The 16,046-nt window shown below is 52.2% G+C and overlaps 1 protein-coding gene across 1 annotated transcript; it reads right to left on the bottom strand.

Annotated features, from left to right (window-relative positions):
• Nucleotides 1-2,508: 2,508 nt before the first annotated feature.
• Nucleotides 2,509-12,905, bottom strand: LOC110570766 (synaptophysin). The gene is made up of 7 exons (XM_021678804.1): nt 12,870-12,905; nt 11,639-11,704; nt 10,341-10,465; nt 7,404-7,599; nt 6,427-6,618; nt 4,954-5,284; nt 2,509-2,774 (listed from the first exon to the last, which is right to left on the bottom strand). Exons 1-6 carry the CDS (start codon nt 12,903-12,905, stop codon nt 4,958-4,960), a joined length of 942 nt encoding a protein of 313 aa, XP_021534479.1. The 3' UTR covers nt 2,509-2,774; nt 4,954-4,957.
• Between the last annotated feature and the right edge of the window lie 3,141 nt (nt 12,906-16,046).

Here is a 16,046-nt window from a genome sequence, read left to right as displayed (position 1 = left end):
ATCGGGTTTGGGTATAAAAAATTTTTTTTTTTGGGGTTTTGTGTCCCTTTTTCTTTGGTTTTTTTTTTAAGGGGGGGGTAAACCCCCCCCTCCCCCCCCCCCCCCCCCCCCCCGCCACTGGTGATGTTCCGAGGGTCTCTTTCCCCCGGATGAATGCTGCAAGAATGATCTCCAAGCCCATCGCAGTCCCAGCTGGTGCTCCCTTGCCACCATCAGAGAGCTAGCTCTTAAACACCCCCACAGCCCCCACTCCCAAACCCTATCAGAGCCAGGACTATTTGAGACTTATGGCGGGAAGAGGTTAAAGTCACTGGCCAGGTTCCGAGGCCCCACTCCTCGCTCCCTCCCCTTCCTTACAGGCCCAGCTGTCCTGTCCCCCTAAGTCCTGAGAAATAGATCTTAAAGCCTTCCTTTCCTGGCTCCTATTTTTCTCTCTCCAGTTAGATATCCCTTTCCCTGAGCTCAGTCCCATAGCTGGGAGTCTCTCCTTCGCATGTCAGGCTTCGCTGTGCCTCAGGGCTGGGAGGAGGGGGTCCCCGGCCCGCCGTCAGAACTCGGGCGCCGGGCGGGGGTTTCTAATTAGGCTAGGTGGCGGCAGCAGCAACCGGCCTTTCGGCGTGGGCACAGGGTACCTCCTCCGTACCCAGTTCCATTACGCACATCCCAGTCACTTCCCGCCCCTCCCTGCCCCAGGGAGGAGCCAGGGAGGGGTTAAAGGGAATGAATGAATGAGGTAACGAGTCACCCCCGTGCTCCGCCTCCTGGCCTTGCCGCCCAGCGGGTCTCCCAGTTCTCCAGTTGGGGCGCGGAAAGGAAATGGCGAGAAAGCTGGGTCTGAAGAATACGAGGCGGGTAGGTAGGGGGAGGGCTCCCTGTGAAGTATAGGGGTCCTAGTCGGGCCCCTTGGGGTTTGAGGACAGGGCTCCACAAAGGCCTGGGAAGGGGAGCGGCTAGTGGACCAGAATTAGAACCGAACCCTAGAAAGACCAGGCCTTCGCCAGCCAGTAGTGGGGCAGTGGGCAGGGCTACTCGAGCAGGACTTAGAATGATCGACAAGGGAGGCTGCACGGAGGCTGCAGCTTGGCATAACCCGGCTGGAGAGACCTAAAGTGATGGGGTGACTTGAACGGCAGGTCCATCCAGCAGGTCAGGGGCGGAGCTTCCTCTCGCCGCCTCTCCCCCACCTCTCCTTCTTCCTCCCCCCTCCAAAGAAAAAAGACACACTGAGAAATCAGAGCCGGGTGGACTAGGTGGTTGAGGAGTTTATTTAGGGGAGGAGAATTAATCCTATTTGTTCTTCCTCGGGAAGGTCTTCAAACAATACCGAAGGGCTAGGAAAAGGGGGGGGGGCGTCTGGAGGAGAGGGGGAGGGACCACAGCCAGACAAAATGGCATACACAATCACAGGCACTACCGACGTCACAGACACAGCGGAGGGTGCAGGAGAGGGACTCCAGACCGGGCCTCCGGCCACCCTGGGGCGGGCGCGGGTGTGGACGGAGGGAGGAGGCAAGGAAAGGGGAGGGAGGGGTGGGCCGGCCCCACAGACCCGTTGGCTCTGTCCTCTGACTACCTAGCTGTCCCATCACGCGGGGGTGGGCAAGGGTGTGGGGGGTGCTTCTCTCTGGATCCCACCCCTCACCCTCCAAGCCTTACCTCTCAGCTCCTCCCAGGCCACCTCAGCCCTCAGCTTTGACTAGGGATATTCCCCCCTCCACTGCCAAACCCGCCCACTTAAAACACTTTTTTCACTGCTCCATTGGGGTAGGCTGCCCCTTCTGAAACCACCATGAACACCTGCTCTACGCCCCGCCCTGTCTAGAACCCAGACCACGACCTCATGTCAAACTTGGCCCATTCCTGAATCCCACTTCTTGCCTTGCACAAGATCTGCCCCCGCTTAGAATCAAACTCAGGCTCCTGAATATTCCTAGCTACACCCCTTCCGTGCACTCTGGTCCCAATCCAAGACCCGCCCACTCTGGAGCCTCACCCCCTGCCTGGTTCAGGCCCCACCCCTCTAGAACCCAGTCCCCAGGTCCCAGGTCACACCCCTTCCATAAAACCCTGTCCTATTCCAAACCCTGCCCACTTTTGGGCCCCGACCCCTGCCTCACTCAAAGCTCCACCCATTCTAGAACCACGCCCTCAGCCTCCTTCCAAGCCCTGCTCCAGAATGCTCTAGGGCACCCCTCTTCCTTAGACTCTAGTTCCAGTATGTCTGGAACCCAAACCCCTTGCTTACTAGTCCTCTCCACCCCAGAGCTCCTCTACAAGTCCACCTTGGGTCAAGTCCCCCAGTTTGCCTTTCTCCCCTCTCAGGGTTGAATTTCCCCTAATGGCCCCTGTTCAGGCATTGCTGGAGGAGTCAAGGCCAGTTGGGAGAAGGGAAGGGAGAGAGGGGAGAGAGTCTGAAGTCACACCGACCCTCCCCACACAGCTGAGACCTGTCTTTTCCCTGTCCCCCTTTCAGAGTGCCCCAACCTCAGGGCACAGGGCCAGGGAACAGAGAGGGGCCAAGGGATGCAAGGGAAGGGGTGGGGTTAGGAGAGGGGCCCACTCAAGGTCAGGCCCCTAATGCATGAGGGGTGTGGAGTGGGGGCAGGGCTCAGACAGATAAATAGATATTTATATATAATATATATATATATAAACAGCAAAGAGAGTTAGAGTCTCCTGGCTTGAGGGGCGGAGACCTGGGGTATAGGGGTGGAAAGGGGGGCAGGGCTTCTGAGCTCTTGCCCACCCATGGGGTCCTCCCGGGCCGCACTGACCTGTGGAGACAAAAGACACAGAAAGGAGAGGGGGTCCAGACGTAGGTTGCGCCCTTAGGGAGGGGGGCTGGGCTGCTATGCTTCCACCTTGGCTTTACCCCCTGCCTGCCATGCCTTTTCTTCCTTCCTTCTTCATTTATAGTCCTCGGGTCAGCTTCATCCCAGCTGCCCCTACCGCGAAGACAGACCTTTCGCCCACTAGATTAAGTACCAAAGACATTATGGTCCCCCCTCCCCCAACCCAAAAATGTCCATTAACATGTACTGTTCTAGCCTTTGGTGATACACTGTATTGAGCAAAACAAAGCTCCTTATCTTTGTGGTGCTTGCCTTGTGACAGAGAAGACAGACTTCAAACAATAACAAAAATATGTAAGTGAGTTATCTATCCTCACAGTAGCCTTACAAAGTAGGACATCAGGTGATATAAGTGCAATGTAAAAACAAAAGGTAGACCAGGGTGAGGGGGATTAGGAGTGCCAGTAGAGGAAGAAATGTAGCTGTGGTAAGTAGGGTTGTCAGAGAAGACCTCATTTAAGAAGTGATATTGGAATAGAGTTAAGGAGGTGAGGGAATGAGACATGCAGATAACTGGGATGAAGAACATTCCAGGCAGGGGAACAGCCAGTGCAAAGGCCCTGGGGTAGAGCCATGTCTAGTGTGTTTGAGGAACAGCAAGAAGGTCAGTGGGGCTCCAGTGGAGTGAGCAAGGGACAGTGGTAGGAGGTGATGTCAGAGAGGTCAGTAATGGGGTCATAAAGGGCCGTGTGGACTAGGTTGTGAGGACATCAGCTTTGACTCTGGATGAGGTGTAAGTCACGGGAAGATTTTGAGCAGAGAAGCATAAAATGAGAGTAAAGTGTCTCATGTCGTTTCTATTATTTCCTCAATAAATGTTTCTTAACATTAGTAGGGCTCTAAGTGATGTGTATACAGCATGAATAAGTCATGGTCACGTCCTGTGGTTTAGTGGAAGAGACAGCCAATAAACATATAAACTAATAATTACAGACTGTGGTAAGAAAAACACGGGGTACTATAAGAGAGATAAGAAAGGGGACTTTAAGAAGCTGGCCAGGTAAGGTTATCAGTGTGTGTGGGTGGAAAACTCCAGGGGGAAAGCAAGTACCAAGGCCCTGAATTTGGCTTGTGCCTGGAATGTAGTTGGGGGTGGGGAGTGGGAGGAGGTGGGAGGTCAGAGAAGGGACAGGTGATGCTTGGCGTCATGCCTGGTGAGGGCTTTGGCTTTTAAGGTGAGTGAGATGGGTGCCCAGGCAAGGCTGTGAGCACAGGAGGGCCGTGTCCAGATTTAGGATTTAACAGGATCCTTCCCAATGCTGTGAGTAGAACAGAATGGGGATGCGGGTAGAAAGCTGTGAAGATGTCCAGCGGAGAGGACAGTGAGATGTGGAAGATTATGGATATATTTTGAAGGTAAGAGTCAACAGGAGTTTTTGATTAATTAGACGTGAGATACCTAATAAACTCCTCCTTGCCCTTTCCACCCTGGCCAAGTGCCAGAAGCTACCTCCACCCACGTGTTGCCATCCCCCTGCCTCTTCCCATTTCCCTCCCTCATAGGTGAGAAAATCACACTTCTCTTTTGAGGCCCAGCAAGAAGGCCTGCAAGGCTTTCCATTGCTTCCGCCCGCCCCCTTCCTTCCGTGAAATTCCACACCACCTCTCTCACCACACGGGTTGGGTAGAGATGGCAGATCGATCACCTCCTCCGGGATTGGTGAGCTTGTCTGACCTTCATGACCCAAGCCCCTTTACTCTCACCATCTATTGGCCTTATTGGAACATACTGGCTTACTCATCACTTCTAAGGCCCACCTCCTCTTCCCTTCGTGGATTCCTGCACTACGCAAGTCCCCCTGCCATTCCCTTCTTTCATTGGTTGCTCTGCCCGCTTTTCTCTCCCCTCCCTTCCCTCAGGGAGGCGCTACTACTTCTCTCCCATTGGCTTTTCATTCTGCCCATCTTCAAGCACCACTCTCTTGCTCTTCATTTGTTGGCTAGTTTTTCGTCCTTCGCATGTAGCTCCGCCTCTCTACTGGCGCCTTCAAACCTCCACCCCGTGCCTACGTACCATTTACTCTTGACTCTTATTGGCTCACTGACCCGCCCGTCTCCCTTCCTGTACCCTCCTTGGCCGCGCCGCCCGCCCGTCACTCACCAGACTACATCTGATTGGAGAAGGAGGTGGGCGCACCCTGAGGGCCATAGCCTTGCTGCCCGTAGTCTCCCTGAGGCCCGTAGCCGCCGCCACCGCCGCCGGCGGGCTGCCCGTAGTCGGGCTGGTAGCCGCCCTGGGGCCCGTAGGAGTCCTGGGGCCCGTACCCGCCGGGGCCCTGCCCGTAGCCCGCCTCGCCATAGGCGTCCCCGGGTGCTGGTTGCTTCTCGGGGGCGCCGGGGGGTGCGCGCATGAATGGGGCAGCCCAGCCTGTCTCCTTGAACACGAACCACAGGTTGCCGACCCAGAGCACCAGGTTCAGGAAACCGAACACCTGCGGGGAGACAAAGCCTGGCTGTCGTCCTGCGCCCATTGAGTTGGCCCCGGGGGACGTCGAGGCCGCCTGTGTCGAGCATAGATCCGTGGCCTCCCGAAGGGTGGTGGTAATAAAACCCGGACCCTCTAGAGTCCTGGCGCATGAACGCAAATGTGCAGAAAATTCACCTGGGGTAGGGGGCATGGGCCGTGTTAGAATTCAGACTCTCGAGGATGTTGACATCTATCACTATGACATACACACATTTATACATGTATAAAATATAATATAAATTTGTAATAGTAAAATGTTCAGCATAAATTTTCATTATGTATGTAGATATACCACTAACAGATGCACATATACACATGTATATACGCATATACAAAGTATATAAACATATGCTTTTATATTGAAACAAATATATGGAGCTTAAATATATACAATATAATTCAATTTTGGGACAGGAAGTAATATCTCCTCTTTACAGTTGAGGAAACTGAGGCCCAGAGAGGCTAATGTGCTCAATGTCTCACACCCAGCAAGTGACAAAAAAAGTTGGTATCTTAGTATCTGTAACACTTGTATACAACTTACCACATGCCAGGCCCTTTCCTAAGCACTTTGTATGTTACTAGTTCACTGAATACTCAACTTTGGAGCAGGACCTCTTAGCAGTTTTCAATTTACATGCTCAGACTGAGGTGGAGAGGTTGAGTAACTAGTTTGAGGTCCCAGAGTTGCAGGTGGCGGAGCTGGGATTGAAGCTCAGACAGTCTGACTCTGGCCAGTAGGGGGAGTCCAAGTGGGAAACATTTCAAGTTATTCTTCATTTTGCATACTGTATAAGGACATTGAGGTCCCAAGATGGTACTGAGTTGCCAGAGGTTCTCCACGACTAGGCTGGGCCTGGGATCCAGATCTCCCAAACCTAATCGGACAGACAGTCTCATATTCCCCTCCCAGGGACTATTTGTTTTAATTGCTATCTTATCCTTCAAGGCCCTGTTGTTGGCATGCCTCCTCCAGGGAGCCCTCTTGGATCTCCTTTGAATTCTCCCCTCATTCTATTCTCTCCACCAATCCCCAGGCCAGACTGTGAGTTTCCCAGCCTCCCTCCCCAACTGGCCCAGCGGTCCAGCCACCTTCCCAGGGCTTACCACTGAAGTGTTGAGGCCAGAGGTCACAGGGTCCCTCAGCTCCTTGCATGTATTCCCCGCCTGGTGGCAGACAGACATCCCTTTGATAATGTTCTCTGGGTCAGTGGCCATCTTCACGTCTGACAGCCCCTTGGCCCACGCTGATGAGCTAACCAGCCACATGAAGGCGAACACTGCCGTGGCCAGGAAGTCCTAGGACAGGCAGGGGAGAGGCAGATGGCACTGTGAGTGGGCTGCTTCATGTCATGCTGCAGGGCCTCCTCAGATCACAGGCTTTCTTGGGAGAGGGAGGCCCTGCAGAAAAGCCCTGTCTCTTCCCTGCCTTTTCAGCTCTGAAGCCCCCAATACTCACTTGAAGGTGAGCATTCCTAGCTTGGGCGTGTGTGTGTGTGTGTGTGTGTGTGTGTGTGTGTGTGTGAGAGAGAGAGAGAGAGAGAGAGCGTGTGAATGTTTGCGTGCACGTGTGTGTCTTTGACACAGAGGATGTGGGAGTGTAATTGTGTGGGGGCGGGGATTTTGTGGGATGGTTTCCGAATCTGTGAAAATAGCGTCTTTCTACTTTCATCTGAATGTAGGAATTTATGTCATTTTGTGTCTGGGATGAGGGTGTATGAGTACAGCTGTGTAGGAATCAATGTGTCTGGGTGGGCATGATGACAAGCATGACTGTCACGGTGAACCTCTGTGCACCTTCCTTTGATCTAGACTGCGTGGTGGTGTGCGAGGTGGCAGGTTTCCAGAGGTGGGCCTGTCTGGGATTCTGTGTGGGCTCTGAGTGTGTCCCTGTCATTCTATGGTTCGGTTTCTTTGATGCTCACAGCAGCGACAGCGGTAACATCTGTGGCTCTTATGCTGACTGCTGGCATGTGGGGCTGTCTAGGGTTTGGGAGTGGCCTATGAACATGGCCGTGTCCCTGAGGCTCCATGTCCACCCCCCCCCCCCGGGCCCTGCACTTGAGTGGCTGTGGGGGGCTCACCATCATGGGTCCTTTGTTGTTCTCTCGGTACTTATTCTGCAGGAAGATGTAGGTGGCCAGAGCCCCCATGGAGTACAGAAAGGCAAACACAGCTACGGTGACAAAGAATTCGGCCGATGAGGAGTAGTCTCCCACCAGGAAGATTTTCTCAGTGTCCCCTCGGCAGGTGGGTGCATCAAAGTACACTTGGTGCAGCCTGTGGAGAGACATGGCAGGTGTGGGCCAGACCCTAAGAACACTCACCATCCCCCCTGCCCAGTCATGGGTTCCCCAGATTCTGACAAGGTCCCAGGAAAAAAGAGGAGGAAATAACCATTCACAGAGCACCTACTGTATACCAGTCACATTTTACTGATTGTTCACAGCATCCTGGTGAAATAGGTCTCATTCAACCCTTACTCCAACCCAGGCACTTTGACCTCTTGGTTATTTGTAGAATGTACCAGGCACCCTCCCACCCCAGGATCTTTGCACTGGGATGCCCTTCTCCTATACATTACTCCCTTCATGTCCTTCAAGTTTTGCTCAACTTTCACCTCAGTGAGGCCTTTCCTGATCTCAGTATTAAAATCAAATGGAACCATTCCCTCCCAGTGCTCCTTAGCCCCCTTCCTAGCTCTGTTTTTCTCTGTAGCAGTGATACCCCATGCATCTGACATATCATGTGTTTTACTTTTTTCCTGGATTTTTCCTGTAATTAAAAGAGGGCTGGGCTTTTTCATTTGTTGCGTTCACTGCTGTATCCCTAGGACCTGGAACAGTGCTGCCACATAGTAGGTGCTCAATAGATGTTCATCAAATGAAATGTACAGAGGCTCAGAGAAGTGCATTAACTTGCCTAAAGTCACACAGCTGGGGAGAGAATGGCACAGTTGGGCTCTGAACACTGTGTCTTCCCCTACATCGTGTTGACTCTTCTGCCTACCCCACTTCAGGTCCCCAAGAGAAAAGAAACGTATGCATAGCAGAGGAGAGCACAGAGACTACAGAACAGAAGACAGACAGACAGACAGGAGGGTAGGAGGGATCCTGGAGCACACAGAATGGATGTACGTATGTAAGGTGGGGAGGCGCAGGTTGGGAAGGTGTCCTGGGACTAAGGCCTTTCCTGCGGTGTAATGGAGGTCATACGGAGAAAATGCGTGTAGGGAGAAGGTCTGGGGTGGAGTCCCTAGACCTCTGGCCTCAGACTGGGGGGCAGGATCCTGAGACTGAGCAAATGGTGCTAGTCCCCTTGTGTGGCAAAGGTCCTGAGGGAAAGGGCTTACACTTACTGATCACCTACAAGTCACTTTAGCTAATTGCCTCATTTAATGACCCTCCCCCCCCCCACTTCTCTAAAGCAGGCATTAGTATATCCATTTTACAGATGACCAGAGGCTCAGCAGGGTTGTGTTAAGTTGCCCAAGGTTGTACAGCTGCTAAATGACAGAGTGAAGAGTTTAATCTGGGTAAGTTTCTGGGTTCCTAGTAGGCTGGGTTGGGAGAGGGGGTGTCTGATGGGAAACGGGGGGCCCTTGGGGGTTATCAGGGCAGTGGGGGGTCGGTCAAGGGGACCAGGGCAAAGACTTTTTCCCCCAGGAGACTTGTGGGTAAAAGGCAGATCTTCACTACTGGAGGTCCTAGGTATGGGAGCTCCTGAGGAGTCCACAGGTTTTTGTGGCCTTCTGGATTCCCAAAGGACTCCCAGCAGTATCCCATGCTGCCAGCTCCCCTCCTCCCCGAAACTCTGTTCCCTGGCTTCTGTGAACCAGTGGATCCCTGCTCCCCACTGCCCCTCAGGCCACACCTCCCTGGTGCCGCTTTTTGTTTCAACCATTGCTCAGGGTCTGTCCTGGATTTTCCTCTCTCCACTCTTCCCTCTCCCCCCGGGTGATCCCCTGAGCCTACATTTATCCTTAGTGCTCGGAAGTGCCCAATTTCCAACTCAATCCCTGACCTCTTTCCTGAGTCCCTTAAACTTGTTTATTTTCTTTATTGTGACAAGCCCTTGTGGAGCGCTTATCGTGTGCCCTGCACTGTGCTAAGCACTTTACAAGTACTAACTCAGTTGCTATGCTTCATAACCTTGTAAGGGGTATAATTATCCCCTTTTACCGACGAGGAAATTGAGACCTGGAGCAGTTACGTGATTTGTCCTAGGAGTGGAGGAACCTCAGAAGCCTCTACTGAAATTGTGTCTTTGGGTCTCTGTCTTCCCACTCCCCAGGAGGGAAGCATCATTGCGAGGGCAGTGACCTTGCCTGTTTGTGCTCGTCCTCATGTTCCTAGCACCTGGCACACAGTATGAGTCCAGTAAATATCAGAATTGCTTAGCTGGGTTTAATCATTCCCTATAGCTAATCAGACCCCTTCGTTATTCTCTGGGATAAAACCCTGCACGAGGACCCCCTCTTTGAATTTCTCCCAGTCTGCAATCATCCTTTTTATTAATTTATTTGTTAAAATGTTGGCTCCATGACGCTAGGGAGCTTGGTCTGTTTTTTTTTTTTTTTTCCCCTGTTATGTCCCCAGCACTTTGAGCAGAAACTGGCACACAGTAGGTTCTCAAAAAAACGTATATGGAATGAATGAATGGGAATTAAATAATACTGGCCGACATAATTGAGCAACTAGTGCTCTAAGGCTATTTATCCGTATATACTTCTACTTTTGAATCTTGTTTATTGCTGGTCTCCTGCCCCTCCCCATTCACTAGAACACAGCCAGAGGGCAACAGCCTATGCCTGTCTTGCTCACCAGATGTCCTAGATGTCCAGAGCAGTGCCAGGCACAAGGTAGGTGCTCAGTGCATGTGCAGTGACCTGAGCCAGTGTGGTCTCCTGAGGTGGGGGCTGAACAGGAGCCACCAGGGAGGCAGTGTTGGCCAGTCTTACCCCACCCCTACCCTCTCTCTGGGGATCCCCCCCCCGGGTGGGCTGGGGTGGGGGGGCGCACCTGAAGGGGTACTCGAATTCAACCTCGATGCTGAGGTCACTCTCTGACTTGTTGGCACACTCCACACTCAGCCGGAGCTCCCCGGAGTAGCTGCCGCACGTGGCAAAGGCGAAGATTGCAAAGACCTTGGGCAGCAGGGACGGGGGCGGTCACGGTGAGCCTGTGCACATGTGGGCTGGGCTGCCCTCCCCTGGACAGACCGGGGCCCAGCACAAGCAGCAGCAGATGGACCAGCCCCCACCCCCACCCCCTAATCAGGGCTCCTCGGCTCCAAGGACAAGCTGATTACAGGGGTGTGGCTGTCTCTTCCAGTCTTTCTCTCAATGTCTCTCTCAGTCTCTACCTCTCAGTGCTCTGACCCCCCTCCTTCTCTCTTTTATCTCAGTCTCTTTATTTCTCTGTCTCTCTGTGTATTTCTGCCTGTCTTCTGTTGTTCTCTGTGTCTCTATTTCTCTTGGTATTCGTTTCTCTGTCTTTCTCAGATGTCTCTTTGTCTCTGTATCTCTGTTTCACTCTCCGCCTCTGACTCTCTAGTATCGATATAGGTCTCTGTCTGTCTCTTTTTTCTCTGGCTCCATCTGTGTAAATGTATGTCTCTCCCTCTGTGTGTTTCCGTCCTTGGTCTGTTTGTATCTATCTCCCTCTTCTGTCTCTGACTTGGTCTCTGTATCATGCTCTGTCTGTCTCCCTTGTGCATCTCTTTTTCTCTGTGTATCAGTTTCTCCTTTCCTCTCTCCTCTGAGTATCTCTCTTTCTCTGTTTCTGTCTCTCCCCCATCCCATTTTTTTTTCCTGCCACTCTTCCTGTGTCTATTTCTCTTGGCATCTCTGTTCTCTGTGCATCTCTGTCTCCCTTTTTCTTTGTCTCTTTCTGCTTGTCTCCACTCTCTTTCATCTCTCTGTCTTTTCTTCTTGGTATTTCCATCTCTGTCTCCATCATTCCCTGTCTCTCATTCTCTCAGTCTCTTTCACTGTTTCTGGATTTCTCTGGCTTTGCATCTTTTCCGCAGCAACCAGCTTCAGGCTCCACCTCCCCTGCCCCTCTCTCACCTCAAGGGAGGAGATAGGACGTCACATTCTTCCACCTCACAACGGGGGTACCCTTGGTCTTACATGACGTCACATCACAGCCCATCTATTCTCTGGCCCCGGCCCCTTGGGACCTCACCCTGGAGCCCAATTCTTCCATCCCCTTCCACCCCCACCCACCCACCCATCCATCCATTCCTTGCTCCCCACCCCTACTCTTCCAGACCCCACCACCTCCTTCTCTCTCCCCATGGCCCAGACCACACTCACCCATTGCAGCACCTTCACGAAGCCAAGGGGCTCCTTGACCACCCGGAACTGACCCCCGGCCACCAGCTGAGGAGAGAAACGGTGGCGAGGGGGTGGGATTGTTGGGAATGGAAAGGGAGGTGAGGGGCAAGGCCACCAGGTGATGACCCCTGGGACTAGGGCATGTGACCTCCGGGAGTGAGTGATGTTGGGAGAGAAGGGGTGGGAAGGAGAAAGTGACACTTCAGGGAAGGTGTGAGCACAGAGTCTCTGAGAGAAGACCCTCGGGGTTCAGGACTGAAGGGGAGGTCTGGGGAGATGGTGAGGTTGATGGCAGAGGGTTGTTGGGGTGAGGAAGATGGGGATGGGGTTCGGACTAATTAGGGAAGGGGAGAAGGTCTGAAACAGTAAAGGTGAGTCAGATGGCGAAGGGGATCAGGTGGAGAGAGTGAGGAAGGAGTCGGGGTTCATTAGGGTGGGGGAGGGGGTCTTGGGCGGTGAAGGTGAGTCATAACAGGAGGGTCAGTTTGGCTAGGGTGGGGGAGGGGTCTGCAGCGGTAAAGGTGAGACAGATGGTGGTGGTGGGGGGTCTGAAGTGATGAGGATGGGGAGGGGTTTGTACTGGTTAGAGAGAGGGTGAGGTTCTGAGGTGGTGAAGAAGAGTGAGATGGCAGAGAGGGTATGGGCTGATTAAGGTGGAGGAGGGCTGGGACATGGCTTCACTGGATATGCATTGGGGGAGGGGAGACTAGGGGTTTTGGAGAGGCAAAGTCGGATCGTCTCCCTTGGTCTGCTCTGGGGGAAGGGGTGGTCATCTACTGGGGTACCTTTCCTGGGAGGGGCAGGTGTCAGCCCTCCCCCTCCCCCACGCCTTCTGTCGCTCTATTTCCTAGCTCATCTACCAGCAACCCCCATCTTCCTTCCACTCTTCCTCCTCACCCCCTCCCCGTTGCCCCTACTCTAGCCCCAAGACCCCTCTTCCTCTCCTCATGATCGCCGGTAAGGAACCGGGCTTCTGGCGGACCCCGCTGCGGCAGTGAGGACGGCCCTCGCTGCGGCAAAGGGCGCGCTTCTTCTTTTCTCCACCTCCCCCTTCCTCCCTCGCCTGCCGCAGACCCCAGCCCCAGTGCCGGGGACCGAGTGTCCGCTGCCAGTACCCTGGCCACCACCTCTCAGAGTCGCCTGATCCGTGGCGATCCGGGCGGGGAGGCCGGGCAGCGGCGGGCTCTGTCCTCGGTGCTGGAACGCGTACCTGATTCACCACGTCCATGTCTGCCAGCAGCTGCATCAGCAATGCGGGGGGCGGGAGGCGCCTGCTAACAAGGGCGGGCGCGGGGCGCGGCGGGGGCGGCGCGCGATCGTCGGAACAGCCCAGGCGGCCGCGGCTCCGCCCCTCGCGCCCCCGCCCCACTCGCGGCGCGCGCCTGCACACCGCGGGCCGACCCGAAATCTCGCCGGCCGCCATTCCAGCCCTAAAGCTGGAGACGCGAGAGCGCTCTGGGAAGATCGGTGTCTCGGAAAACACATCTAGAGGTCTGGGGAGAGGAGGACCGTTCGGTCCCACGGTACGGCGTTTTTGCCACTTTACGGAGTTTGTTGACTGTGTTCCTTACAACAGCCCTATGTGGTAGGGACTATTAGCCCCGTTTTTACGGATGAGGAAAATGAATCCCCAGAGAGGTGAAGCTGCTTGCACAAGGTCGCCCCGCTAGTAATTGGCAGTGCCCAAAGTCTCAGCGATTTAAACATAGTTCAAGGTCTTAAAAACCCCTCCCTCCTCCTCCAACCATCTCCCCTATTTCTCTCTTTCCTTTTAGTCAAATTTTTGCCTGCTCCAACTCTACCCTTTACGTCCTGTTTATTCCTCAGCCTTCTTTTAATTGGACTTTCCCTCCTTCATGCCACTGAAACTAGGCCCACAAGGTCAATGGCGAGTACCGTGTTGCAAAATCCAGTGGATAAATACAATTGGAGTTCAAGATGGTCAACCTCATTTATGCTAAAAGAAATGCCTATAAAAACTACTAAGATACTGTTTTTCATCTTTGAGGGTGGTGAATATAAAAGTTTGCTTAAGTTCAATATTGGCAGGTTGGCCAGAAACAGGCATTCCCATAAATTACCAGTGGAAATTAGATTGGAATAACCTATGTAGAGGGCAATTTGGCAAAATCCAGCAAACTAACAAATCCATATACTGTTCAGCTCAGCATTTATACTTCTAGGAACTTATCTGACAGATTCATACATGTGCTAAAAGATGTATGTATAAGATGATTCACTGCAGTGCTGTTTATAATATGAAAGAGTGGACACTCCCTAAGTGCTCATTACTAGTGGCCCATTTAAGTAAAATCCAATAGAGCCACAAAATGGAGTACTATGCAGCTGTCATTAATACTAATATGGAGGGGCGCCTGGGTGGCTCAGTCGGTTAAGCATCTGCCTTCAGCTCAGGTCATGATCTCAGGGTCCTGGGATCCAGCTCCACATCGGGATCCCTGCTCAGAGAGCTTGCTTCTCCCTCTCCCTCTGCCTACTGCTCCCCCTGCTTGTGCGTGCGTGCACGCCCATGTGCGCTCTCTCTGTCAAATAAATAAATAAATAAAATCTTTAAAAAAATACTAATATGGAGCCTTGGAATGATCACCAAGATAGTTAAGTAAGACATGCAAGATGCCAAACTGTGTGGGAATTGTGTGGAAAGAAAAGGAAAGGATTATATCCTAGTTATATAGAGAATGGCTAACATTTTAAATTGTCGCTGTTCCATGTCAAGCACTGTTGGGAGAGCTTCAATGTATCACTCATTTAAATCCTCACAGCAACCCTATAAAGCAGGTACTACTACCATCCTCATCTTACATCTTTTTTTAAAGATTTTATTTATTTGACAGAGAGAGAGAGCGAGCACAAGCAGGGGGAGTGTCAGGCAGAGGGAGAGGGAGAAGCAGACTCCCCACAGAGCAGGGAGCCCAATGTGGAGCTCAATCCCAGAACCCTGGGATCATGACCTGAGCCAAAGGCAGTTGCTCAACCAACTGAGCCACCCAGGCACCCAGCACCTGTTATTCTTTTTTTTTTTTTTTTTAAGATTTTATTTATTTATTTGACACAGAGAGAGGGAACACAAGCAATGGGAGTGGGAGAGGGAGAAGCAGGCTTCCCACTGAGCAGGGACCCCGATGCAGGGCTCGATCCCAGGACCCTGGGATCATGACCCGAGCCAAAGGCAGACGCTTAACAACTGAGCCACCCAGGCGCCCCAGCACCTGTTCTTCTTTTTTTTTTATATAGTTTTTTTAAAGATTTTATTTATTTATTTGAGAGAGCGAGAATGAGAGAGAGAGAGCACATGAGGGGGGGGAGGGTCAGAGGGAGAAGCAGACTCCCTGGTGAGCAGGGAGCCCGACGCAGGACTCAATCCCAGGACTCCAGGTTCATGATCTGAGCCGAAGGCAGTCACTTAACCAACTGAGCCACCCAGGCGCCCCAGCACCTGTTATTCTTAACCACTGTGCTAACTTATCAGTACAGCATCCTATACATGTATAAAATACATCTGATAACACTGGTTGCCTCTAGAAGGAAGGGAGAATTTCTGCTTTATACCTCTCTTTGCCTTTTGAATTTTTTAAAAAAGATTTTCTTTCTTTATTTGTCAGAGAGAGAGAGAAAGAGACAGAGCACAAGCAGGGGGAGCAGCAGGCAGAGGGAGAAGCAGGCTCCCCACTGAGCAAGGAGCCCAGGACCCTGGGATCATGACCCGAGCCGAAAGCAGTTGCCCAAGTGACTGAGCCACCCAGGCTTCCCCTTTTGAATTTTCTTAAAAGTATATTTGTTTATTTAATCTCTATACCTCACATGGGGCTCAAACTCATGACCCTGAGATCAAGAGTCACATGCTCATCCAACTGAGCCAGCCGGGTGCCACATGTACCTTTTGAATTTTGAACCATCTGGATGTATACCTATTTTTTAAACATCCCCATACACACACACCCTCGAATTCGCACAAATATGTAATGGATACCTCCCAGTTAGTGCCTTTTTGGCAAAAGAGCTTGGGTTTCGACATTCAATCGCTTGATTTTGAATCCCACCTTTAATATTTATTCCTGTATGACTTTGGACATGTAAAATAGTTTAACATGGTACCTATAGGGTTGCCGCACTGATTAAACAAGATAATCACTGTTATGCACTTAGCACAGAGCCAAATAAATGGTTCATTCTACTTCCTACACATCTCTGGAATCCACTAATTTCTCACCATCTCCTCTGCCACCTCCCCTGGCTAAGGCAACCATGGTTCCTGCCAATTTTAGCATCTCCAGTCTCTTCCCCCTCCCTTCTGTTTTCAGCACAGCCGTCAGAGCATCCATTTAAAATGCAGTTAACTATGTCACCACCCTGCTCAAATCTCTCC

Source organism: Neomonachus schauinslandi, chromosome X (assembly GCF_002201575.2).
Source record: "Neomonachus schauinslandi chromosome X, ASM220157v2, whole genome shotgun sequence".
In the NCBI taxonomy this organism is placed as follows: Eukaryota; Metazoa; Chordata; class Mammalia; order Carnivora; family Phocidae; genus Neomonachus; species Neomonachus schauinslandi.
Note: the sequence above shows the minus strand (reverse complement) of the source record. Positions and strands in the feature narration are given on the sequence as shown.